Genomic DNA, 27,579 nt, shown 5'->3' with positions numbered 1-27,579 from the left:
CCTTTGCTTCTTAACCTCTTGGCTGAACCTCTATTCTTCCTTAGGAGTGGGGTAAGGTTGAGAGGGGCAGGGGGAAAGTGCAGGAGTGGTTGAGAGCCCCTCCTGGGGACTCAGGTTTCTGGGAGGGGAGTTGTGTTTCTGTATTACCTTTAACCTCGTATATTTCTGTATATAACTGTATGTATTGTAAATATCTGCTTGTATATTGTGCTGTTGTATATAAATAGCTTCATTTATATTCTCAGAGCTGGCTGAGACTAGTCTGGGTGATTTCTGAAGTGTGGGGTGGCGGGGTACACCTAAACCATCACATATTTTTGTTTGGCTTCCCCAACGTGGTGCAAATTCATTAGAGTGACTGTTAATTAACTCTTGGAATCAGAATGAAGCTAATGAAGCAGCTATTTTACTTGATGGGGGCTCTTATATGGTCTGCTTTCTTGCATACATTTGGATCAAAGCCCAAATTGGTTATTTCTTGCTTAATGTTGTTTTTAAGAAGGTCAAAGCTAAACTCACAACCATTTTCTGGTCCTGGGGTGATCTCATTCTTGGGTATGCTGGTTTTAACATCACTGAAAATTTTACCAGTAACATTACAGGGGTATTTACTAATAATATTTCAGGCAATCAAAATACTGCTTTATCTACAGCCCTGATGAGAGTTATCTTACCCCAAACTGAGATACCAGACCCTTGTTCAGGATTTTGTTGATGAAAAACTATGGTGTTTCTGTCCGGTGTAATTTTAGGTCTTGTAATTTTGATTTCCGTATTAATTCTGGCATTATGTGTGAAAAATTCGAATGCAATGCCTGTGAAAGCTCAAAAGAAAGAGAAAGGGACAGTGTCGCAAAAACAAAGTGATTCAAACTAAGAGATAATTCAGGGGCACAGCCAGGGACAGTCACTACACCTCCCTCTCCAGATTCTGGGAAGGCTGCCAATACTCCTAGTGGCAAAGATAACATGTCAGGATTGGCAGGCGTCCCAGGAGTACAGGCAGGTACTCAAAGCCAGAATGTTCCCACTACTAATAATAACAATAATAGCACTAACTCAGCCAGTTCGAATCCCCAGCCAGCAGTTCAGCTCTAAGGCAGATCTAAACTCACAGACCTCAGGTCAGACCCCCAATGATTCAAACCCTCCAGCAGATATGTCAGAGTCTGTTGCTGCACAGGCCATTCCGGCATGACCAAAGCCCGAGCAAAGACACAGCATTTGACAAAGTGTGATTCAAAAGAGGATGCAAGAGAGGGGACCTCTGGTGAGGAAGAGGAGGCATTTAGTCTTTGGGACCTGGTGAACATGCTGAGATCCCAGTACTCTGATGAGAAGAGCGCTGTGAGGTTGGCTGCCAAGAAAGAGGATGGTTCCAATGAGTTTAAGAGTGCTATGAGGAAGGTTCTGTTTCTAGGCCAGGGACAACCAGATCAGCAAGAGGAAGAGGAGGAGGAGGATGACACCCAGGACTCCATCGATCCCCTTAGAGAGGTCAGGGAAGTTAGAAAGGTATACTCAAGGGAATCAGGTGAGCCAATCTTAAGCTGGCTGATGAGATGACGTAGCACAGGTGCCAATGGCCTGCAGGTAGGAGACAAGTCTGCCACGCAGCTGGGGCCACTCACCAAGGAGAGTGGAGTGGACTGGACAAATACCTGGCAAGTCCTCTTGGTAAGGTTAGCTTGTGGACACGCCTTCTGTTGGCTGTGGCTATGAGATATCCTTCCTGAGATGATCTGCCATGGGCTGCCAAGAAGTGGAACACCATTGAGCAGGGAATTAAGCTTCTGAAGGAGTTTGCTGTGAAGGAAGTGCTCTATGGAGATCATGGCACACATGAGCCTGATGACATTCGTCTTGGAACAGGTCTCATGAAGAAGCTTATTAAGCTTGCTCCTTCATCCTATGCTAACATCTTGGCTAGCAAGTTTCTATCAAGGGGTGATAATGGAAGGTCTATCACTGTTGGTGAATTCACTGACCAGCTCAGGCAGGTAGAGGACAGCTTGGCACATTCTGCCCTAGTCTCTGCCATAAACACTATGACTACAGAGATAAAGGGAATGAAAGATAGCATGAAAGAACTGAAGGAGTATCTTAAAACCTCAATTTCCAATCTGGTAAAGGATGCCGTCCCCGCATCATCTGAATGGGTGCATGTTTCTGCAGTCAGGAACAGACGCCCACCTCCTGCAAGGCAATTCCAGCCCAGGAGGAGACAAATTCCACCCAGACATAAGCAATCACGTGCGTCACTGTGGATAATTCTGCGTGACACAAACGGTGAGAACATGAACAAGTGGGATGGTCATCCTACTTCAGCTCTTTCAAAGAGCGTCAGGGATCTGCAGAGTGGCAGAAACAGAGGCAGCAATGCCCGAAAAGTAGCTGTCACTTCTTCAGCTCCCAAGAGCAACTGCAATTATTCCAACAATTGCAATTTCTCTCACAACAACACCAATCACTGTGTACACCCCACATGCCATGTTCAGCATTAGGGGTGCCCTGCCTCCAGCCAGGAGGAGGAAAGGGATAGTGGAGAGACCGGAATCTATTGGAATGTATTCATTAGGTAGCCTGGCAGTTCAAAAGTTGGGCAATACAGGGCTTTAGTTGACACAGGTGCTCAGTGTACTTTATTGCCATCCAATTGCAAAGGGACAGAGTCCATATCTATTTTTGGAATCACTGGTGGATCTCAAGAGTTAACTAAGATACAGGCTGAGATCAGTTTAACTGGTAAAGAGTGGAAGACACATACTGTTGTAACTGGTCCTGATGCGCCTTGCATTTTGGGAATTGACTTTTTGAGACAAGGTTGTTTCAAAGATCCTAAGGGTCACAAATGGGCTTTTGGAATAGCATCTGTAGAGATTGAGGATGATAAATTGAAATTGTCCATTAGACCTGAGCTTTCAGATGAATCTGCAGTTGTGGGACATCATGACATAGAGGATCTGGAGGTGCCAATTGCAACACAAACTGTTCATCATAGGCAGTACAGAACTAACTGTGACGTGTTGTTGCCCATTCATCAGCTGATTCGTCAACTGGAGAGTCAGGCTGTCATCGAGAAAGCTCATTCACCTTTCAACAGTCCCATCTGGCCTGTGCGCAAACCCAATGGTGACTGGGTGACTGGAGACTCACAGTAGACTTTTGTGCCCTCAACGAGGTGACGCCACCCATGAGCGCAGCTGTGCCGGACATGCTGGAACTCCAGTACGAGCTGGAATCGAAGGAGGCTAAGTGGTGTGCAACCATAGACATTGCTAATGCTTTCTTCTCTATTCCTATAGCAAAGGAGTGCAGGCCTCAGTTTGCATTCACCTGGAGAGGAATCCAGTACCAGTTCAACCATTTGCCTCAGGGGTGGAAACACAGCTCAACCATCTGTCACTCAGTCATCCACAATGCACTGGAGAAAGGTAAAGCTCCAGAGCACATCCAGTACATCAACGACATCATTGTGTGGGGCCAAACTGCTGAGGAAGTCTTCGAGAAAGGTAACAAAATCATTGACATTCTGTTGAAAGCAGGTTTTGCCATTAGGAGAGACAAGGTCAAAGGACCTGCCAAAGAAATTCAGTTTCTGGGAGTGCGGTGGCAAGATGGTCGCCGTCACATTCCTCAGGATGTGATTAACAAAGTCTCTACCATGGCAGTTCCCACCAGTAAGAAGGACACACTTTCTTTCCTTGGTGTGGTGGGATTTTGGAGACTACACATTCCTGGTTTCAGTCAGATTGTCAAACCTCTGCATGATGTGACTCGTAAGAGAAACAATTTCGAGTGGGGACCTGAACAATAAGCAGCCTTTGATCAAATTAAGCGAGAAATAGTTCATGCAGTGGGCTTGGGTCCTGTGTGATCTGGTCCGGACATTAAGAATATTCTGTACACGGCTGCCAGTGACAATGGTCCAACTTGGAGTCTTTGGCAGAGAGCTCCAAATGAGACACGTGGTCGTCCTCATGGTTTCTGAGGACGTTGTTACAGAGGTTCAGAGACAAATTACACTGCAACTGAGAAAGAGATTCTAGCAGCCTATGAGGGAGTGAAAGCAGCTTCTGAAGTGATTGGAACTGAGTCACAATTGCTTTTAGCTCCTAGACTGCCAGTTCTTAACTGGATGTTCAAAGGCAAAGGTTCATCACCGCATCATGCCACAGATGCAACCTGGTCTAAATGGATGGCTTTGATAACCCAACGAGCATGAATGGGTAATCTTGATCGACCTGGTCTGGTGGAGGTGATCACCAACTGGCCGGAAGGCACAGACTGTTCCAAACCTCCAGAGGAGAAAATAACTCGTGCTGAGGAAGCTCCTCCCTATGGTGATCTCTCTGATCAGGAAAAGAACTATGCTTTGTTCACAGATGGTTCCTGTCGTCTTGTTGGGAACAAGCAAAGATGGAAGTCAGCAGTTTGGAGTCCTACCAGGAGAGTTACCAAGACGAAATATGGAGAAGGAGAATCCAGTCAGTTTGCTGAGGTAAAAGCTGTTCAACTTGCTCTCGATGTGGCTGAACGCGAGAGTTGGCCTATCCTTTACCTCTACACCGACTAATGGATGGTAGCCAATGCTCTATGGGGTTGGCTAAAGGACTGGAAGAAGAATGATTGGCAGAGAAAAGGAGTGCCTATTTGGTGTGCTGATCTATGACAGGACATTGATGCACGGCTGGAGAAAATTCCAGTGAAGGTGCGGCACGTAGACACACACATGCCCAAGAGCAAAGCTACTGAGGAACACCAACACAACCAGAAAGCAGATCAAGCTGCTAAGATTGCTCAAGTTGATACCAACTCTGAACTTGACATTGACCTTCATTGGAAACACCGAGGTGAGCTGTTCTTAGCTCGGTGGGCCCATGATTCGTCTGGACATCAAGGCAGAGATGGAACATACCGATGGGCTCGTGATAGGTCAATTGACTTGTCCATGGACGCTATCACCCAAGTCATCTATGACTGTGACATTTGTGCTGCTATTAAGCAGGCTAAGCGAATCAAGCCCTTATGGTATGGTGAGAGATAGTCAAAGTACAAGTATGGTGAAGCCTGGCAGATTGACTACATCACTTTACCTCGATCTCGTTCTGGCAAGCAGTATGTGCTGATGATGGTAGAAGCCAGCACTGGATGGTTGGAAACCTATCCAGTTCCACATGCTACTGCACGTAACACTATTGTTGGTTTGGAGAGACAAATCTTGTGGAGACATGGAACTCCAGAGAGAATTGAGTCAGACAACGGTACTCATTTCAAGAACAATCTTGTAAAAAACTGGGCCAAAGAGCATGGTATTGAATGGATCTATCACATACCCTACTATGCACCAGCTTCAGGGAAGATTGAGTGCTTCAACGGTTTGCTGAAAACCACCCTAAAAGCCATGGGGGGTGGAACTCTGAAAAACTGGGACAAACATTTAGCACAAGCTACCTGATTGGTAAATAGTAGAGGTTCAGTAAACAGAGCAGGACCTGCACAATCAGATTTGGTCCAAACAGTAGACGGTAATAAAGTTCCTGTTGTACGTGAGAAGAATCTGTTAGGGAAAACTGTTTGGGTATTTTCTCCTTCGGGCGAAGGGAAACCTGTCCGAGGGGTGGTTTCTGCTGAAGGTCCTGGTCATACATATTGGGTAATGGAGGAGAATGGTGAAATCCAGTGTATTCCACAGAAAAATCTAACCTTAGCTGAAAGAGTTTAAATTCAGAGTGTATAATATAAGTTGTTAGGAGTTTTCTGTTCTAGGTAACATCGGTGCCCAACACTGGAAGAATCTATGAGAGAAATCTACAATATGTGAGCACGAACCCAACGTCACCTGGGAGTCCCTGTTCTGAGCTTTTGAATCACCTACATCTGATTGAAGTGTGAACTGAACTTGTGTATATTGTTTTAGTGTAAATATTGGTTTAGATTAGATTGGATAATTCTCAGCGATACTCTGAGCGAAGTAGACAAGAGGTGGATTGTGCTAGTTTGAAGCAAGCTAGAATGTTTTGGTAAAAGAACTAGATAACAGGCAATAGAGTGAAAACCATGGTGTCTCCTTCTCTCACAGTTACGCTGAGAACTCTGGGAAGAAGAAAGACTTTTTCTCCATTTTGTTTCTTACTTCTGCCTTTGCCTTCAGACCTGGTCACATCTCATTAACCCTGCTCCCACTAACCTTGCTCCCTAACCTCTTGGCTGCACCTCTCTTCTTCCTGAGAACTGGGGTAAGGTTGAGAGGGCCGGGGGAGGTGTTGGGGTGCTTTGAGAGCCCCTCCTGGGGACTCAGGTTTCTGGGAGGGGAGTTGTGCTTTTGTATTGTTTGTCCTTTGCATATTTCTGTATATAATTGTATATAACTGTGTACATTGTAAATAGCTGCTCGTATATTCTGCTAGCTGTAAATAAATAGCTTCATTTATATTCCCAGGGTCCGTATGAGTTAGCTGGGGCAAAGCCAAAAGTGTGTGTGTGGGGGGGGGGGGTAAGAGCCCAAACCATCACAACCCAGCTGTTAATGGAGCCTACTAGGGGCAAGCTCAGCTTGACCTGCTGTTCTCCAACAGAGAAGGGATGGTAGGAAATGTGACAGTGGGAGGCTGCCTGGGGTGTAGTGATCACAAGATAGTGGAGTTTTCAATATGCAGGGAGATAGGGAGGCACTACAACAAAACCTACACCTTGGACTTTCGGAGGGCAAACTTCAATTTGCTTAAGAAACTTATTTCCAAAATCCCCTGGGCAGCAGTCCTTGAGAACAAAGGGGTCCAGGATGGTTGGACCTGCTTTAAACAGGAGCTCTTGAAGGCACAGGAGCTGGCAGTTCCCATGTGCCGAAAGATGAGTTGCCGGGGAAGGAGACCAGCCTGGATGAGTAAACAGCTCCTGAAGGAATTGGGGGAAAAAAAGAGGGTGTATCGCCTTTGGAAGGAGGGGGAGGCTTCTCCTGATGTGTTTAAGGAGGTAGCCAGACTATGCAGGAGAAAAATTAGAGAGGCTAAGGCCCAGCTAGAACTTAGGCTGCCACTTCCATGAAAGATAATAAAAAACACTTTTATAAATTCATCAATGCTAAAAGGAAGGGCAAGTAGAGCCTCCACTCCTTCTTGGACCAGGAGGGGAACACTATAACTGACAACGAAGAAAAGGCTGAGGTCCTGAATGTCTTCTTTGCTTCAGTTTTCAACAGTAAGGAGGGAGGAGTTCAGGGCAAGTGGCCTCTTGAACTGGGAGGTGGGGTCGGGGAGCGGTGTGTTCCCTTGGAAATTCATGAAGTAGTTCAGGACCTGCTGAGCCATCTGGACACCCACAAGTCCATGGGACCAGATGGGATCCATCCCAGGGTGCTGAAAGAGCTGGCAGCTGAGCTGGCCAAGCCACTCTCCATCATCTTCCAGCAGTCCTGGCTCACTGGAGAGGTCCCAGGAGACTGCAAAGTGGCCAACGTGGTCCTCATCCACAAGAAGGGTCGGATGGAGGAACCTGGGAACTACAGACCTGTCAGCCTGACCTCAGTGCCAGGGAAACTGATGGAGCGGTGTGCTAGTTTGAAGCAAGCTAGAATGTTTTGGTAACAGAACTAGACAATGGGCAGTGAAATGAAAAACAATTGTGTCTACTTCTCTCACAGTCACGCTGAGAACTCTGGGAATAAGAAAGACTTTTTTCTCCATTTCTGTTTCTCACTCTTGCTTTTGCCTTAGACCTGGTCACATCTCATTAACCCTGCTCCCACTAACCTTGCTCCCTAACCTCTTGGCTGCACCTCTTTTCTTCCTGAGAACTGGGGTAAGGTTGAGAGGGCCAGGGGAGGTGTTGGGGTGGTTTGAAAGCCCCTCCCGGGGACTCAGGTTTCTGGGAGGGGAGTTGTGCTTTTGTATTGTTTATCCTTTGTATATTTCTGTATATATTTGTATATAACTGTATATATTGTAAATAGCTGCTTGTAAATTCTGCTAGCTGTAAATAAATTGCTTCATCTATATTCCCAGGGTCCGTCTGAGTTAGCTGGGGCAAATACAAAAGTGTGGGGGGGGCGGGGTAACCCCCAAACCATCACATTTTTTATTGGCTTTCCCAACGTGGGGCTAGATAGATTTGGGTGATTGGAAATTAGCTCTGGGAATTAAGATGAAGCTAATCAAGCAGCTATTGTACTTGGTGGGGATTGCTGTGTGGCCTGTTTTCTGGTTTTTTGTGTACAATTGGATCAAAGATCAAATTGGTTATTTCTTGCTTCATGTAGTTTTTAAGAAGGTCAAAGTTAAGCTTTCAAACATGTTATGGAGTTGGGGTGATTTTATTCTTGGTTATGCTGGTTTTAATATCTCTGAGAATATTACCAAGGACATTACAGGAGCTCTGGTCAATAATGTGACAATCAATGGAAATTCTTCTTTAAATATGGCTCTAATGAGAGTTATTCAGCCTAAGACAGGAATTCCAACTGTTTGTATAGGTACATGCTCGTGTAAAACTGTTTTTCTTCTCACAGTTTTTAATATTTGCCTCATGATTTTAATATTCATATTAATTTTGGCATTATTGGTGAAAAATTCAAAACCAGCTTCTGTAAGACCTAGGAAAAATTCTGTGTCTCAGAAGCAGTCTCTTTCACAGCAAAACAAGGGAACACAGTCATCGGCTTCCCCCTTGCCAGCCTCTGCCCCTCCTTCTCCAAGTGCTGGGAACACAGCCAGTGTTCCCACCGGTAACATAAAAACACTGATAGCAAAAACAAAAACAATAACGGGCAGAGTTCAGCAGGAGCCTCAGGAGCACAGACAGGTACCCAAAATCAGAATGTTCCTAGAAACAATCAAAACATCTCAGGGTTGGTACGCATCCCAGGAGGACAGGCAAATAATCCCACTAATGTTAATAATACTACTAGTGCTGGTAACGCTAGCCCAGTCAGTCCAAATCATAATGACACCAGCTCAGCCAATTCAAACCCCCAGCCAGCAGACCAGAACCAAAATCCTCCTGTTAAAAGTAAGGCAGATTTGAACTCACAAGCTCCAAGTCAGACCCCTAAGGATACAAATGCTCCAGGTCAGACCTCCAATGATTCAAATCCTCCAGCAGACACGTCCAAGTCTGTTGCTGCTCAGGCCCTTCTGGCACCTGCTAAGGCAAAAGCTAAGACAAAGAGTGGTTCGCAGGAGGATGTAAGAGATGGGACCTCTGGTGATCAGCAGCAAGGAGAAGAGGAAGAGGAGGCAGTTAGTCTGCGAGACCTTGTAGATGTGCTGAGACAACAATACTCAAGTGAGAGGAGTGCTGTGAGGTAAGCTGCTAAGAGAGAGGATGGTTCCAATGAGTTTAGGAATGCTATGAGGAAGATTGTGTTAGGCCAGGCACCACCAGAACAACAGGAAGAGGAGGAGGAAGATGACATCCATGGTTCCAAGGATCCACTCAGAGAGGTCAGGGAAGTTAGGAAGGAATACACAAGGGAATCAGGTGAGCCAATCTTAAGCTGGCTAGTGAGATGCCGTGGCATTGGTGCTAATGCCCTGCAGGTAGGAGACAAGTCTGCCAAGCAGCTGGGACCACTCACCAAGGAGAGTGGAGTGGACAAACACCTGGCAAGTCCTCTTGGTAGGGTTAGCTTGTGGACACGCCTTCTGTTGGCTGTGGCTATGAGATATCCTTCCCGAGATGATTTGCCATGGGCTACCAAGAAGTGGAACACCGTTGAGCAGGGAATTAAGCTTCTGAAGGAGTTTGCTGGGAAGGAAGTGCTTTATGGAGATCATGGCACTCATGAGCCTGATGATATTCCTTTGGGAACAGGTCTCATGAAGAAGCTGATTAAGCTTACTCCTTCATCCTATGCTAACATCTTGGCCAGTAAATTCCTAGCAAGGAGTGATAATGGAAGGTCTTTCACTGTTGGAGAATTCACTGATCAGCTCAGGCAGATAGAGGACAGCTTGTCACATTCTGGCCTAATCTCTGCCATACAAATTATGACCACAGAGATTAAGAATACCATGAAAGAACTGAAGGAGGACCTTACAACCTCAATTTCCAATCTGGTAAAGGATACCATTCCTGCATCATCTGAATGGGTGCATGTTTCTGCAGTCAGGAACAGACGCCCACCTCCTGCAAGGCAATTCCAGCCTAGGAGGAGACAAATTCCACCCAGACAGCAGCAATCACGTGCGTCACTGTGGATACTTCTGCGTGACACATACGGGGAGAACATGAACAAATGGGATGGTAAACCTACTTCAGCTCTTTCAAAGAGGGTCAGGGAACTGCAGAGTGGCAGAAACAGAGGCAGCAATGCCAGAAAAGTAGCTGTCACTTCTTCAGCTCCTGAGGGCAACTGCAATTGTTCCAACAGTTGCAGTTCCTCTCACAATAACACCAATCACTGTACACCCTACATGCCATGTTCAGCATTAGGGGTGCCCTGCCTCCAGCCAGGAGGAGGAAAGGGATAGTGGAGAGAACCAAATCTATTGGAATGTATTCATTAGGTGGCCTGGCAGTTCAAGAGTTCGGAAATACAGGGCTTTAGTTGACACAGGTGCTCAGTGTACTTTATTGCCATCTAATTGCAAAAGGACAGAGTCCATATCTATTTTTGGAATCACTGGTGGATCTCAAGAGTTAACTAAGATACAGGCTGAGATCAGTTTAACTGGTAAAGAGTGGAAGACACATACTATTGTAACTGGTCCTGATGCGCCTTGCATTTTGGGAATTGACTTTGAGACAAGGTTGTTTCAAAGATCCTAAGGGTCACAAATGGGCTTTTGGAATAGCATCTGTACAGATTGAGGATGGTAAACTGAAACTTTCCATTAGACCTGAACTTTCAGATTAATCTGCAGTTGTGGGACATCATGACATAGAGGATCTGGAAGTGCCAATTGCAACTCAAACTGTTCATCACAGGCAGTACAGAACTAACTGTGACTCGTTGTTGCCCATTCATCAGCTGATTCGTCAACTGGAGAGTCAGGCTGTCATCGAGAAAGCTCATTCACCTTTCAACAGTCCCATCTGTCCTGTGCGTAAACCTAACAGCAATTGGAGACTCACAGTTGACTTGCTAATGCTTTCTTCTCTATTCCCATAGCAAAGGAGTGCAGGCCTCAGTTTGCATTCACCTGGAGAGGAATCCAGTACCAGTTCAACCATTTGCCTCAGGGGTGGAAACACAGCTCAACCATCTGTCACTCAGTCATCCACAATGCACTGGAGAAAGGTAAAGCTCCAGAGCATATACAGTTCATCGATGACATCATTGTGTGGGGCCAAACTGCTGAGGGAGTCCTCGAGAAAGGTAACAAAATCATTGACATTCTGTTGCAAGCAGGTTTTGCCATTAAGAGAGACAAGGTCAAAGGACCTGCCAATGAGATTCAGTTTCTGGGAGTGCGGTGGCAGGATGGTCGCCGTTACATTCCTCAGGATGTGATCAACAATGTCTCCAACATGGCAGTTCCCACCAATAAGAAGGAGACTCTCTCTTTCTTAGGTGCAGTGGGATTTTGGAGACTACATATTCCTGGTTTCAGCCAAGTTGTCAAACCTCTGCACGATGTGACTCATAAGAGAAACAATTTCAAGTGGGGACCTGAACAGCAAGGAGCCTTTGATCAGATCAAATGAGAAGCAGTCCATGCAGCGGGCTTGGGACCTGTGTGATCTGGTCCGGACATTAAGAACATTCTGTACACGGCTGCCAGTGACAATGTCCAACTTGGAGCCTTTGGCAGAGAGCTCCAAATGAGACATGTGGTCGTCGCTACAGATGTTCAGAGGCAAATTACACTCCAACAGAGAAAGAGATACTAGCAGCCTATGAGGGAGTGAAAGCAGCCTCTGAAGCGATTGGAACTGAGTCACAATTGCTTTTAGCTCCTAGACTGCCAGTTCTAAACTGGACGTTCAAAGGCAAAGGTTCATCACCGCATCATGCCACAGATGCAACCTGGTCTAAATGGATGGCTTTGATAACCCAACGAGCACGAATGAGTAATCTTGATCGACCTGGTCTGGTGGAGGTGATCACCAACTGTCCGCCAGGCACAGACTGTTCCAAACCTCCAGAGGAGAAAATAACTCGTGCTGAAGAAGCTCCTCCCTACGGTGATCTCTCTGATCAGGAAAAGAATTATGCTTTGTTCACAGATGGTTCCTGTTGTCTTGTTGGGAACAAGCAAAGATGGAAGTCAGCAGTCTGGAGTCCTACCAGGAGAGTTACCAAAGTGAGAGATGGACAAGGAGAATCCAGTCAGTTCGCTGAGGTAAAAGCTGTCCAGCTTGCTCTTGATGTGGCTGAATGTGAGAATTGGCCTATTCTTTACCTCTACACCGACTCTTTACCTCTACACCAACCCCATAGCCAATGCTCTATGGGGTTGGCTAAAGGACTGGAAGAAGCATGGTTGGCAGAGGAAAGGAAAGCCTCTTTGGTGTGCTGATCTATGGCAGGACATCGATGCTCGGCTGGAGAGAACTCCAGTGGAGGTGCGGCACGTAGACGCACACATGCCTAAGAACAGAGCCACTGAGGAACACCAACACAACCAGCAGGCAGACCAAGCTGCTAAGATTTCTCAAGTTGACACAAACTCTGATCTTGACCTTGATTGGAAACACAGAGGTGAACTTTTCCTAGCTTGGTTGGCCCATGACTCATCTGGACATCAAGGCAGAGATGCAACATATCAATGGGCACGCGATAGGTCAATTGACTTGTCCATGGATGCTATCACCCAAGTCATCTATGACTGTGACATTTGTGCTGCTATTAAGCAGGCTAAGCGAATCAAGCCCTTATCTTATGGTGATAGATGGTCAAAGTACAAGTATGGTGAAGCCTGGCAGATTGACTACATCACTTTACCTTGATCTCGTTCTGGCAAGCAGTATGTGCTAACGATGGTAGAAGCCAGCACTGGATGGTTGGAAACCTATCCAGTTCCACATGCTACTGCACGTAACACCATTCTTAGCTTGGAGAGACAGATCATGTGGAGACATGGAACTCCAGAGAGAATTGAGTCAGACAATGGCACTCATTTCAAGAACAATTTGTGAAAAATTGTGCCAAAGAGCATGGTATTGAATGGATCTATCACATACCCTACTATGCACCAGCTTCAGGGAAGATTGAGTGCTACAACGGTTTGCTGAAAACCACCCTAAAAGCCATGGGGGGTGGAACCTTGAAAAACTGGGACAAACATTTAGCACAAGCTACCTGGTTGGTAAATAGTAGAGGTTCAGTAAACAGAGCAGGACCTGCACAATCAGACTTGGTCTAAACAGTAGACGGTGATAAATTTCCTGTTGTAGGTGAAAAGTATCTGTTAGGGAAAACTGTTTGGGTATTTTCTCCTTCGGGCAAAGGGAAACCTGTCCGAGGGGTGGTGTCTGCTGAAGGTCCTGGTCACACCTACTGGGTATTGCAGGAGAATGGTGAAATCTAGTGTGTCCCACAGAGAAATCTAACCTTAGCTGAGACAGTCTAAATTCAGAGTGTATAATACAAGCTGTTAGGAGTTTTCTGTTCTAGGTACCATCAGCGTCCAACACTGAAAGAATCTATGAGAGAATCTACAGCACATGAGCACAAAACCAACGTCACCTGGGAGCCCCTGTTCCCGTCTCATCTGTGAGGAGACAAACTGTTCTGAGCTTTTGAATCACCTACATCTGAGATAGCTGAAATGAAGTGTGAATTGAACTTGTGATATCCATTAGTGTAAATACTGGTTTAGATTAGATCAGATAATTCTCAGCGATAGTCTGAGCAAAGTAGACAGGGGTGCATTGTGCTAGATTGAAGCAGGCTAGAATGTTTTGGTGAGAAAAACTTGATTATAGGCTGTGAAAGGAAAACAATGGTGATGTCTCCTTCCCTCAGAGTCTTGCTGAAGAACAATGTAAACATTAGATAACACTTTCGCCATTTTGTCTTCACTTTCGGGCTGGGCTTTGACTGAGCTGCATCTCCCTAACCTCACCTGCCACTAACCTTGCTCCTTAACCTCTTGGCTGAACCTCTATTCTTCCTTTGGACTGGGGTAAGGTTGAGAGGGGCAGGGGGAAGGTGCAGAGGTGGTTGAGAGCCCCTCCTGGGGACTCAGGTTTCTGGGAGGGGAGTTGTGCTTCTGTAGTATTTTTACCTTGTCTATTTTTGTATATTTCTGTATATATTGTAAATAACTGCTTGTATATTGTGCTAGCTGTAAATAAATAGCTTTGTTTATATTCCCAGAGCCCGCTGAGTCTAGTTTGGGTATTACTAAAGTGTGGCGGGGCGGGTACCATCCAAACTACCACATGAGGCCACTTTGCCAGCCTTGCCCACTCCCCTTTTTAAGCTGCCCCAGGAAAGGCAGAAGCCTTTGGCTGATGCCCTTTGCAGTGGTAGGTTGGCTGTCTCCTTTGTGGGGTGGTGTTTTGGCTGTCTCCTTTGTGGGGTGGTGTTTTGGCTGTCTCCTTTGTGGGGTGGTGTTTTGGCTGTCTCCTTCGTGGGGTGGTTTTGCTTTTCTCTAAGCCACTCTTCCCCTTTCCTCTGCTTGGGATTTCTCTTCCTCCTTCGTATGTTGTGCTTAAACCTGTGCTTGAAGTTTTGCTGTTTCCCTCATGAGATAGGTTTGCTTTTCTGCTTCCTGCCTTGCTCCTCTCTTGTTTTTTCAGGCTTTTGCATCCCTATGGCCTGGTGCTGACTGTAACCTACTGCTCTGGTGCAGAAGGTGCTGAAGTCACTGAATTATCTTTTATCTGAGTACTCTAAATGTCCAGCAGGACAAGGGAGGTTCTTCTGCCCCTGTGCCTGAGCACAGGCCACCCCCTGAGTGCTGTGTCCAGCTCTGGGCTCCTCAACTCAACAGAGCTGTTGAGGTGCTGGAAGGTGTTGAGAGAAGGGCAGCAAGGCTGGGGAGGGGCCCAGAGCACAGCCCTGTGAGGAGAGGCTGAGGGAGCTGGCGGTGTGCAGCCTGCAGCAGAGGAGGCTGAGGGCAGAGCTCATTGCTGTCTGCAGTGCCCTGCAGGGAGGTCCTAAAACCGGCCCCAGTGTGTTAGTGGCCTGTGTGTGCAGCCTCAAGCTGCCCTGGCTGTGCTTTGGGCAATGCAGTCATTTCCCCAGGCCCCCAGAGGCTTTCTTTGCTTTTCAGGCTCCTTTTTTTCACAGCCAAAATGATTTGCAGCTCTACTTGGAGCTGTAACAGCTACTCTGTGGCAATTGGATTTAGCCACCTAAGAGGAGCCTCCAGTGAGTGCAGGAAGGATGAGTGACCACGGAGCTGAGGAGATGCTCCCTGTCTTGGAGCTGCTCTTCTCTGGAGTCCTTTCACCTGCTCAGGGACAGCATCTCCCTCTTGGTGCAGCCTGGCAGCAGCACTCAGAGTAACTACAGCATCTTATTGCCTCCTTTGCCCTTTGCTTGCTGTGACAGCACAGCTCTGGCCTCTGGTGTAGCTCTTGTTATTGCAGGTGGGGAACATGGGGGGAGGACATGATGGGGGAAGACAGGAGGGGAGTGGACATGGTGGGGGGGGAGGGGATATGGTGGAGGGAAGAGAGGCAGGGAGGAGACATGGTGGGGGGGGAGAGGCGGGGAGGGAACATGGTGGGGAGGGGATGAGAAGGGGGGCTGGGGGAGGAAGAGAAGAGGAGGAGACTGTTGGGAAGAGGGGAGGGGACATGGGAAAGACAGGAGGGGGGACACGGTGGGGGGATGGGAGGAGGGGGGGTGTTGGGGGGGAAGAGAGGAGGGGGTGGGACATGGGGGGGGGGCAGAGGGAGGTGTAGGGCAGGGGATAAGTGATAATAGCCTCTTGCTGTAGAAGAATCCACCAGGTTGGAAGAGACCTCTAAGATCAGCCCTATCCAATCATAGGAGCATAGAAACACAGAATGAAACCAGTTTGAAAGAGACCTTCACGATCAGCTCTATCCAGTCATAGAATCACAGAATCAGTCAGGGTTGGAAAGGACCACAAAGATCAGTCAGTTCCAAGCCCCCTGCCATGCCCAGGGACACCTCACACTAGATCAGGCTGGCTATAACCACATCCAGCCTGGCCTTAAACACCTCCAGGGATGAGGCTTCCACCACCTCACTGGGCAACCCCTTCCAGGCTCTCACCACCCTCATGCTGAACAACTTCTTCCTACTCTCCAGCCTGAATCTCCCCATTTCCAGCTTGGTTCCATTCCCCCCAGTCCTATCGCTGCCTGACAGCCTAAAAAGTCCCTCCCCAGCTTTCTTGTAGACCCCTTTAAGGTACTGAAAGCTCACAATGAGGTCACCTGGGAGCCTTCTCTCCAAACTGAACAGCCCCAACTCCCTCAGCCTCTCCTCACAGCAGAGGTGCTCCAGCCCTCTGCTCATCCTCATGGCCCTGCCCTGCATACATTCAACTGCAGCCCATTTCAGATCTGATACCTGATTCCTCTCCCCTGCTCTTCCAGGCTGGCAGGGTCATGTTCTAAGCTATTTTTTGTGGCCATAGAAGTTTCTGACTGCTTTGAAGATTGTGCAAGTCAGCTGATTAAAGGCAATCCATCAAACATCTATTCCTCCTTTAAGAGAGGCACAGCTCCAAGGTCCTGACCACTTGGAGTGATTAAGTCCCTGGGCTCCAAGGGCTTAGCCAGTGTTGAGTCAAGCTCTGCCCAGTGATTTCAGTGAGATTAGGTTGGCTGCAACAGAGGGCAGAATTTGTCTGCTGCTTCTCCGGCCTCCTTCCAAACTGGGTTATTGCAGTCAACATAGCTACAGTTATAGTACAGGTTCAGTTCAGCTCAGTGATTTTCATTGCCTGCCTTGCTAAGCAGACCCCATTTTTGAGGAGCCCCTCTTTGTGCTGTGTGGGTTGCAGAGACAGTACTTTGCTCTAGTTAAAAGAGGGATTGTTTATTTGTAACAGTGCAGCATGCTCATGGCATTGCTCAGCATCTGCCTGCACAGCAACAAACATGGTGCTGGGCTTGAGGAGCTGAGAGTCTGATTATTGGCGACACTGCTGTCTACAACTACCTGAGGGGAGCTTGTAGCCAAGTGGGGTTGGTCTGGTGCTGGTCTTGAGGAGCAGAGTCTGATTAGTGACCTCACTGTTGTCTACAAGTACCTGAAGGGAGGTTGTAGCCAGGTGGGGTCGGTCTGGTGCTGCTCTTTAGGAGCTTAGAGTCTGATTAGTGACTGCCTTGCTGTCTACAACTACCTGGAGGGAGGTTGTAGCCAGGTGGGGTTGGTCTGGTGCTGGTCTTGAGGAGCACAGAATCTAATTAGTTGCAGACAGCAGTGAGGTCACTACCTGAAGGGAGGAAAAGTCCTACAGCTGTGCTGCTCAGGGACATGGTTTAGGGGTGACCTAGCAGTGCTGGCTTAAGGGCTGCACTGGATGATTTGGAAGCTCTTCTCCAACAGCAACTACTCCATGCTTCTACTCATCTGAGTATGTGCAACTGACTGCCAGAAGGAGCACAAATTCAACAGAAAGCTTTACCTGACTGAGCCTCTTTTGCCACCTGTGTCTCATGGGAGATGTTCCTCAGGATCTGCTCCTCCTGCATGAGCTTGTGCTTGGCTGAAACATCCTGCTGCCTGGCGGAATGGCCATGCTGCTCCTGATGCTCCTTCAGCTCATTTCATGCTTGCTGGAGAGACCTGCAGAATTCAACAGCAGCAAAGATTTACATGGAGTGGCTCTGGAAGCACCAGCTGCACATTTGTAGCCATGGCCTGCTGCAAATGCTCCTGGCAACAGCCTGAGTGCAGGCAAATCCATCCATCCAGCTGAACACAATTATTCTTTTGGAAAGGTCATGTGCTGCAAAGGACAACAAAAGGCAGACTGCAAGCAGCACTTGGATGCTTCTCACAGTTACCTGTGCTGGGCTTCCAGCTTCCACTCCAGCTTCTGCCAGCACTGGACAGCTGCTTCCTTCACACAGCCTGCTCAAAGCCTGCCTTGGCAGCACCAGCACCGCACACCACTGAGGGCCTGTACTCTCCAAGCACCTGAAGAGGACCAAGAGAAAGAGAATGAACCACTTCTTGGTAATCTAGGGTGGGAAAGATTCCCTTTCTAAAGAAGTCATTCACTCCAACTTTACTTGGTGCTAGCAAGCAGCTGTGGTGGTGAGACACTGGAAAAGGCTGCCTAAGGAGGCTCCAAGCTTAGCAGTGTCCAAAGGCAGCTGGGATGGGACCTTCAGCAGCCTCATCTACTAAGAGGTGTCCCTGCCCATGGCCAGGCAGGGGTTGCAACAAGATGATCTCTAAGTTTCCTTCCAAGCCAAACCATTCTAGAATTCTATTTCTCCGAGTCAGGCCAATAGGGTCTGCTAAAGAAAGGCTGCATAACTCCTTTCAAACGCAGCTGAAAATCTTTGCTCCAAGGCAGACTCTTGAGAGAAGGTTAAACACTCCTCAGGAAAAAGATGGAAAAAAGGAGGAGGGAAGGGGGAAAATGAGGGAAATGAGGGGGAAGAAAGGAAGGAAAGGGGAAAAAAGGGAAAAAAGGGAAAAAAAGGGGGGGAAGGAAAAAAGGAGACAAGAAAAGGAAAAAGAAGAGAAAAAAAGGAAAAAAGGATAAAAAAAGAAAAAATGAAAGAAAGAAAAGGAAAGAAAGGATGAAAGAAAGGAAAAAAAAGAAGAAAAAAGAAAAAAGAGAAAAGGGGAAAAAAGGAGAAAAAAATTAAAAAAGAAGAAAAAAGGAAAAAGGGAGGAAAAATAGGAAAAAAGGGAGAAAGGGGGAAAGACGAGAACAAATAGGGAAAAGAAGAGGAAAAAAAGAGAAAAAAAAAGGAAAAAGGAGGAGTTTGAGCTGCTCCGCTATTCACAGCAGCAACTTAGGCCATTTCCGTAACTCCCCTTATTCACAGCAGTGACACCTACGCTGTTTCCATAACTCCCCTATTCACGGCTGAGACACCTACACCCTTTGCCTAAGCCCCCCAGTCACGGCAGAGGCACGCTGCTTGCAGAGCTCCTCTGTTCTCAGCACACACACACCACTTGCAGAGCTCTAATCACTACGGGATGGGAAGTCGAGCACACAACCTGCTCTAAGTGTGATCACAGAGCCCAGGAGGGTAGCGCTTGGAAGGGACCTGTGCAAAGCCAGCAGCACAATCCCCCTGCCACAGCAGCACCAGAGAACCCAGCACAGGGACACGTGCAGACAGCGCCGCAAAGGCTACTTACAGCAGCTGTTGTAAAACGCGTCTCAGATGCGCTGCTGCTGAGCGACTCACCTGCCCAAATGCCTCTGCTGTGAGAGAAAACGCAGCTCTGCCGGGGAATGTGTGAGGCTTCCCTTTGGCCCCGAAAGGCTGTGCCTGCCTGCCACTCTGTTGGGCGCCTCTCACGTGCAGCCGGCTGAGCTTCACTTCCGCTCCCTTCACCTCTATGCATGATGCTCCGCCCCGCTCCCACTGGTGCATGCATCCAAATGCATAGCCCTAGGGCACAGGTGCTGAAGCTGCCCCGCCCCCAGACTGGCGCTGCGTTGTAGGTGGCTGCCGCTTGTAACTCCTCACTTGGATACTTACAAATCCAAACAAGTTTGAATCTCTCCCTCCCACCCCTCACCTTCCCCTCAGCTTTCAGGCACTTCAATCGTGCAGGGCATTTAGAGACAAGGCAGGAGCACGGCAGACAGCCACGGCTGAGGAACTGCAGTGTGGAGAAGGAAACACACGGTGGCAGCACTGAGCACTGGAGACACAGCACATGCCGCTACGCAACTGCAGTACCCACATGCAAACACAAGCGGGCAGCACAGACAACTGAGAATGCCTGTGCTCCCGGCCAGGGGCAGCGCATTCAGCCCAGCGCCACTTTGCCTATTGGCTTTTCAAACAGCACAATGCACACAAGGCAAATTCCACGCTCTGGCACTCCTAGAGACTCAGTTTATAGGTACAGCTCTAAACACCATGTGGACCCTTTTGTTATGGTTACCATGGTTGCCATGGTTACCGTTTTGTTATGGTTACTACGGTTACCATGTTGTTATGGTTGCCATGGTTACCATCTTGTTAGTTGCCTCCCAGTGTAGCCCAGTACATCCCCATGCCCTCCCAGTCCAGCCCAGTGCCCTCCCAGCATAACCCAGTCCCCTCCCACTCCCTCCCTGCTCTGCCCACTCCCCCCACTCACAGGTGTCGCCCAGCAGGACAGCAGGATGCTGGCGCTGCGGCTGCCCAGGTCTGCAGTTACAGCCTCGCACAGCAGAGGGCACCCATGCAGCTGGCACTGCCCCACGATGCTCACATTGGATACAGTGCCACCACCCTGCAGGGCCCAGTGACTGCCAGTACAGCTCAGTGCCCTCCCAGTACAGCCCAGTGCCCTCCCAGTATAGCCCAGTATAGCCCAGTGCCCTCCCAATATAGCCCAATCCCCTCTCCCTCTTCCTCCCCCTCCCCCCTAATCCCCTCCCACTCTCTCCAACCTTCTCCCTCTCACTCCCACTCCCTCCCTTTCCCCTCCCACTCCCTCCCACTCCCTCCCAATCCCCTCCACCTCCCTTCCCCTCTCTCCCACTCCCCCTAATCCCCTCCCCCTCTCTCCCATTTCCACCCCACTTCCTCTCACTCCCTCCAACCCCTCCCAATCCCCTCCCACTCCCCCCTAACGCCCTCCCCCTCCCTCCTCCTCCCTCCCCCGCTCTCACCGGCAGGGCTGCGCTGTTGCTGGGCTGCAGCTCCTCCCCTGCCAGCCACCAGCACAGCCGCCCTGGGGGGTTCCTGGGGCGTTCCTGGGGCCGCTGGAGCAGCTCAGGCTCATGCTGCTGTTCTCCACCACCCACGAGCTTGCCAAGATCCTCCCCTCTGCAGGGGGGTCTGCACCAGTATGGACCAGTACGGAGCAGTAAGAACCACTGTGGGTCAGTACCGACCCACTCTGGAGCAGTACAGAGCTGTACTGACCAGTATGAACCACTGTGGGTTGGTAGCGACCGACTCTGGAGCACTACTGAGCAGTACTGACCAGTAGGGACCAATAAGAACCACTGCAGGTCGGTACCGACCCACTCCAGTGCAGTACTGACCAGTATAGACCAGTATGGACTAGTACTGATCAGTACGGACCAGCACGAACCAGTACCTACCAGTATGGCCCTAAGGACCATCCCACTCCCTCCCCTCCTTCCTCCTCCCTCCCCCTCTCTCCCATCCCCTCCCCGTCCCCCCCCTCCATTCCCTCCCCTCCCCTCCACTCCCCTCCCCTCCCCCATGCCCACAGGTGATGCTTGGGGTGATGCTGGGTCCGGTGCCAAGGGCCTGGGGTGGGGTCGTGGGTTGCACAGCCCAGGGTTACTCCATGGTGCCCAGGGGTGGCCACCAGGGTCAGGAGTCTGTGAGACACCCGGGGGGGACCCTCCTCAATCACCCCCAACCCCTGCAGGGCTCCCCGTCCTGTGTGGGGGGAGGGGAGCAAGGCTCAGGATCCAGAGCCTCCCAGTTCATCCCAGTCCCTCTCAGTTCATCCCAGTCCCTCCCAGTATGGCCCCTAAGGACCATCCCAGTTCATCCCAGTCCCTCCCAGTATTGCCCTGAGGACCATCCCAGTTCATCCCAGTCCCTCCCAGTATTGCCCTGAGGACCATCCCAGTCCATCCCAGTGCTCCCAGTAGCCCCCAAAGGACCATTCCAATCCCTCCCAGTCCCTCCAAGTCCCCTCCCAGTGCTCCCAGTACCTTGCCCCAGTACAGACTGGGGGGCGTTCCCTCCCCGCACAATGCAGAGCAGCCTCAGGGTGTCCCCAGCATGGACCTGGGGGGACTCCAGACCCTCGATGCTGGGGGGGGGCCTGGGAGGCACTCGTTAGACTGAGAGGGGACTGGGGAGGGACTGGAAAGGGACGGGGAGGGGAGAGCAGAGTCCCCTTCGGCGGGCACGCGGCCTCCGGGCCGGCCGCGTTTGGTGGCGGCACCGGCTGGGCCATCATCTTCGGGTGGGGGACGCTGCGTTCGCCTTGGGCAGCTCCACGCCCACCCCTCCCGCTCCCCCCCATTTGAGCGCGTGCTGGAAAGGGGGCGGGGGTCCATGGGCCGGGGGGAGGGGGAAGGAGGCGCCGAGGGGGTTCTTCTCGGTCCCGCACGGGTGCGTCGTTGAGCGGGCGCCCGGCCTCGGAAGCCCTCCCAGCCGGCCCGCCGGTCGCAGGCCGGCCCTGTGCCGGTGCGCCGTCGGGACCGCCGTACCCATGCATGCCGCGGACCGTCGCGCACGGGATGGGCGGCCCCAGCCGCGTCCCTCCTCCCGAGCGCAGCGCCAGGACACTGAGGGAAACCCAGGGCCTCGGGCCGGGCAGGGGCGCGGCCCCTGCAGGCGGACGCTCCCCCCGACAGCTGCAGTGGGGTGGAGGCACCCCCGCGGGGCCGTAAGCTGGTTTCCCTCGCCCCCAGGGTCAGGTACCTAGCGCCCGTGCCTTCCTCCACGGCGGCCCCGGCCGGCGCGGGAGAAGCCGGGCGGAGGTTTAAAGACCTGGGCGACTCGGCGCCGCCCCCGGAGTTAATGGGGAGCGGGCGCGGGGCGGGCGGGCTGCCTCCCGAGCGGCTGGGTACCCTACCGAGGGGCCTGGCAATGCCTCTGGCTAGGTCCGCCATTGCGGGGTAGACGTACTCTCCTGCGCAATGCCCAACCGTGAACGCGTAGCCCTGTCCAGTCGCTCCGGGTCTGGCGGGACCCGCCAGCGGCAGCCACTGCCAGCCGATCCGGTTGCTCGCTGCCACTACCGCTGCCCCCCCCACGCCGTTGCCGCACGCCGGTTCCGCCCCCCCAGTCCAAATCCGGCCGGGTCCTGCCGCCCCCGCCCCGGCCCCGCCGGCAGACCCCTTCTCCGCTGCCTCGGGTGCTTGCCCCACCGGCCCCTCAGCCGCCGTACGCAGACCGGCAGCCGTGCCCGGTACCTCCAGAGCACGCCGGTCGCGCCAGCGGCAGCCGCTGAACGCCGGTCCGGCTGATCGCTTTCGCCGCCCACCCCAAGCCGCTTCTGCTCGCTGGTTCCCCCCTCCTCAACCCAGCTGGGTCCTGCCGCCACCCTCCTCACGCATCGCCGCAGACCTTTTCTCCGCTGCCTCGGCTGCCTCCCCCACCAGCCCCTCAGCCGCCGTCCACGGGCTGGCAGCCCTGCCCGGCAGCTCAGAGGATGGCCGGACCCGCCACCGGCAGCCGCAGCCTGCCGGTCCGGCTGATCGCTGCGGCTTCTGCCGCCCCCCCCCCCCCACTCCGTTGCCGCTTGCCAGCTCCCCCCACCACCTCAACCCGGCTGGGTCCTGCCACCGCCCCCCTATGACCTGAGCGACCTTCTCTGCCGCCCGGTTCCCTGTGCTTTGGTTGCGACCGGTGTCACCCCGGGCGGGGCCGTCTCCCGGTGTCGTTGCCAGAAGCGTTGCATGTGCGAAAGGGCAAAATCCGTTCGGGCCTCCTCCGGCCTGGGGCATTGGGGTCCTGTTGGGAAGAGGCGGGCAAGCGCGGCTCATGCGTCCGCGGGCAGCGGCAGCATTCAAGCGGCGCCTGCCCTCCCCTCGTCAGGCGTGGGAAGGGTGGGGGGGGAGGCGGCGCTGGTGTGTCTGCTCTCTGTGCCGCGGTGCCGGTCGGGCTGGCCTGCTCCGCTTGCCGGCGGCCCCCTCTCGGTCGTTGGGCACGCGCGGCGCGTGCCGCTGTCTCTGGGTTTGCGACCTCAGATCAGACGTGGCGAACCGCTGAATTTAAGCATTTTAGTCAGTGGAGGAAAAGAAACTAACGAGGATTCCCTCAGTAACGGCGAGTAAAGAGGGAAGAGCCCAGCGCCGAATCCCCGCCCCGCGGTGGGGCGTGGGACATGTGGCGTACAGAAGCCCCCCTCCCCGGCGGCGCTCTCGGGGAACCCAAGTCCTTCTGATCGAGGCCGCAGCCCGCGGACGGTGTGAGGCCGGTAGTGGCCCCCCGGTGCGCCGGGCCCGGGGCTTCTCGGAGTCAGGTTGCTTGGGAATGCAGCCCAAAGCGGGTGGTAAACTCCATCTAAGGCTAAATACGGGCACGAGACCGATAGCCAACAAGTACCGTAAGGGAAAGTTGAAAAGAACTTTGAAGAGAAAGTTCAAGAGGGCGTGAAACCGTTAAGAGGTAAACGGGTGGGGCCTGCGCAGTCCGCGCGGAGGATTCAAACCGGCGAGTCACGGCCGGGCAACGCGGTGCGGAGGATCCCCGCCTCCACCTCCCCTCCGTCCCCCGGGCGCCCGCCCGCGGGGGCGGGCTCGGGGGAGGTGGGCCGGCGCAGGGACCGGCGCCCGCCCGTCGGCCGGCTCTGGCCGGGCGCATATCGTCCGCGGCGGTGCGCCGCGACCGGCTCCGGGTCAGTTGGGAAGGCCCGCGGAAGGCACGTGGCTCAGCGCCGCGTGAGTGGCGGCCCGGTGTTAGAGCCGCCGAGCAGCGAGTCGCCGAAACCCGGGGCCGAGAGAGGGACCTCCGCCGCGCTCTCTCCGCCCCGTCCAGAGGAATCCGTGAGGCGGGGGGGGAGGCCGGGCCCGCCGGCCTCCGCCGCCGCTGTCAACCGGGGCGGACTACGCTTACTGCGCCCCGGCTGCGCGTCGCCGCCGGGCCGCGCTTCGGGCCACGCTCAGTGCGCACGGGGTCAGCGGCGATGTCGGCAACCCACCCGACCCGTCTTGAGACATAGACCAAGGTGTCTGGCACGCGAGCGAGTCAGGGGCCGTGACGAACGCCCGCGGCGCGATGAAGGTGAGTTAGGACTGTGAATTAGAAATGCCAAGAAACAACATTAACCTCTCAGTGTTGTCTTTGTCGACCTGGCCAAAGCCTTCGACTGTTAATCATGCTCATATTTTACCTGTTTTGAAACAAAAGGGCCTGGACGATCATATAATTTTATGATAATATTCATACACATATCAAAATTAAATCGGGCCAAACAGGTGAAACTGGGATAAGAACTGGCATAAAGCAAGGTGACCCCATGTCACCGTTGCTATTTAATTGATGTATTGATCCATTGTTATGTAAATTAGAAGAATTGGGTAATGGGTACCGATATGGTGTGGTAAAAGTTACAACGTTGGCCTTTGCTGACGACCTGGCTTTACTAAGTAGCTCATGGGAGGATATGGAGAGCAATATTGAAATTTTAGAGGTGTTTTGTGAGTTGTCTGGCCTCAAAACTCAAAGCGAAAAGTGCCGTGGCTTTTTTATTCAACCTACAAAGGACGCTTAAACCATCAATGATTGTCCACCATGTCTTGTTTGTGGCACCCCCTTAAATACGATAAATCCTGGCCAATCAGAAAAGTATCTTGGATTAAAATTTGACCCATGGGTGGGGGTTGTCAAACCAGATTTATTAAATAAATTGGATCTATGGCTTAATAAAATTGCAAAAGCCACACTGAAACCATTTCAGAAATTGGATATATTGAAAGTGTACACAGCCCCCAGATTGATCTACTTGGCCGATCAGTCAAATGCAAACTCCACATCTTTAGAGAAATTAGATTTGGAAATTAGATATAAGGTTAAAGAGTGGTTGCATCTTCCAGCTTGTACTTCTGATGGCGTCTTGTATTCCAGTACTAGAGACGGGGGCCTAGATGTCACCTGATTGGCTGGGTTGATGCCTAGTATTCAAGCCAGATGATTACATAGACTGGCACAATCACCAGATGAAATTACCAGAATAATTGTTAAAAGTGAGGAAATTGATAAAGAATATGAAAGTTTATGGGTAGCGGTGGGTGATGACAAGAATAAAATGCCTGTAATTTACAATCCCGGTACAGTAATGAAAATAATGGAAATTGGGGGTTCAGAACAATTATCAGCATGGGAAGTACCAACTGTAAATGAAATTTATCCAAAACCATGTGATTTTAGAAAGAAAGAATTTAAAAATTGAATTAAATTGATTTGCCAGGGTTTGGGGGCTGCAAATTTTGAAAAAGATTGCATTAGTAATGATTGGATTGTAAATTATAAAAAGTTCCCACATAGAAAATTGGTAACTGCTTTGCAGAGAAAGGCCAATCTTTATCCATCCAGAGAATTTTTAGCGAGGGGCAGAATAATGGACCAAAATACAAAATGCTATCACTGTCTGGCTGCTAATGAATCGATTGCACATCTCATTGGTTATTGTCCCGCTGTTCAAGAAGCTAGGATTAAAAGACGTAATGTGATATGTAGATTACATATAGAGGAGGCTAAAAAGAAGGATTGGGTAGTATTCAAAGAACCATTAATTAGAGATAGGGAGGGTAATTTGTTTAAACCAGATATAACAATAGTTAAAGTGGATTTGGCTTTTGTGATTGTGCTAGTTTGAAGGAGGCTAGAATGTTTTGGTGAGAAAAAGTAGATAATTTAGCTCTGAAAAGGAAAACAACTGTGATGTCAACTTCCCTCACAGTCAGTGGGGAAAGAAGACCGTGTTGAGCTTGACTCTAGTCTGGCGCTGTGAAGAGACATGAGAGGTGTAGAATAAGTGGGAGGCTGGGCGCATGCTGGGCGTGTGACAGGCGTGGCAGGGTGACTCGTCTGTGCTGGCGTCCCGGCCGCCGGTGAAATACCACTACTCTGATCGTTTTTTCACTCACCTGGTGAGGCGGGGGGGCAAGCCCCAAGGGGGGCTCTTGCTTTTGGCACCAAGCGCCCGGCACATGCTGGGTGCGACCTACTCCGGGGACAGCAGCAGATGGGGAGTTTGACTGGGGCGGTACACCTGTCAAAGCGTAATGCAGGTGTCCTAAGGTGAGCTCAGGGAGGACGGAAACCTCCCATGGAGCAGAAGGGCAAAAGCTTGCTTGATCTTGATTTTCAGTACGAATACAGACCGTGAAAGCGGGGCCTCACGATCCTTCTGGCTTTTTGGGTTTAAAGCAGGAGGTGTCAGAAAAGTTACCACAGGGATAACTGGCTTGTGGCGGCCAAGCGTTCATAGCGACGTCGCTTTTTGATCCTTCGATGTCGGCTCTTCCTATCATTGTGAAGCAGAATTCACCAAGCGTTGGATTGTTCACCCACTAATAGGGAAGGTGAGCTGGGTTTAGACCGTCGTGAGACAGGTTAGATTTACCCTACTGATGATGTGTTGTTGCAATAGTAATCCTGCTCAGTACGAGAGGAACCGCAGGTTCAGACCCCTGGTGCGTGTGCTTGGCTGAGGAGCCACTGGTGCGAGGCTACCATCTGCGGCCTTATGACTGAACGCCTCCAAGTCAGAATCCCGCCTAGACGTAGGAATACCGCAGTGCCGCCGGCGCCTCGGTGGGCTCACGATAGCCGGCCGCCTCGCCCCGCACAGGGCAGGGCTCGGTGGGGAACGCCACTTGTTGCTGGGAACCGGAGGGGCGGACAGATGCGGCACCACCTTTCCCCCGTTTTGCACCGCATGACCGTAGGGCACCCGGTGCTAAATCATTCGTAGACGACCTGATTCTGGGTGAGGGTTTTGTACGTAGCGGAGCACCTCTCTTGCTGCGATCTATTGAGAATCAGCCCTCGACACAAGCTTTTGTCACTGGCGTCAGTGGCAAGCGTCTCTCTCTTCCTCTCATCTCTGTGGAAGGCAGTGTCACGGGG

The 27,579-nt window shown here is 51.0% G+C and overlaps 1 protein-coding gene across 1 annotated transcript in view; it reads right to left on the bottom strand.

Moving 5' to 3' along the window:
- LOC135192851 (basic proline-rich protein-like) overlaps positions 1–22,613 on the bottom strand; it is a 37,270-nt gene extending 14,657 nt beyond the window's left edge. Inside the window, exons 1-7 of the mRNA XM_064176234.1 lie at positions 22,423–22,613; positions 21,705–22,355; positions 20,679–20,847; positions 20,162–20,296; positions 19,592–19,675; positions 17,884–18,016; positions 17,502–17,662 (exon numbers count right to left, since the gene is read on the bottom strand). Coding sequence (XP_064032304.1) covers positions 17,942–18,016; positions 19,592–19,675; positions 20,162–20,296; positions 20,679–20,847; positions 21,705–22,355; positions 22,423–22,613 — 1,305 coding nt within the window. The 3' untranslated portion in view covers positions 17,502–17,662; positions 17,884–17,941. The remainder of the gene's footprint in view (positions 1–17,501; positions 17,663–17,883; positions 18,017–19,591; positions 19,676–20,161; positions 20,297–20,678; positions 20,848–21,704; positions 22,356–22,422) is intronic.
- Positions 22,614–27,579: the final 4,966 nt, after the last annotated feature.

Source organism: Pogoniulus pusillus, chromosome W, assembly GCF_015220805.1.
Source record: "Pogoniulus pusillus isolate bPogPus1 chromosome W, bPogPus1.pri, whole genome shotgun sequence".
NCBI lineage: Eukaryota > Metazoa > Chordata > Aves > Piciformes > Lybiidae > Pogoniulus > Pogoniulus pusillus.
The sequence above is the reverse complement of the archived record's forward strand: the minus strand, read 5'-3'. Positions and strand labels throughout refer to the sequence as shown.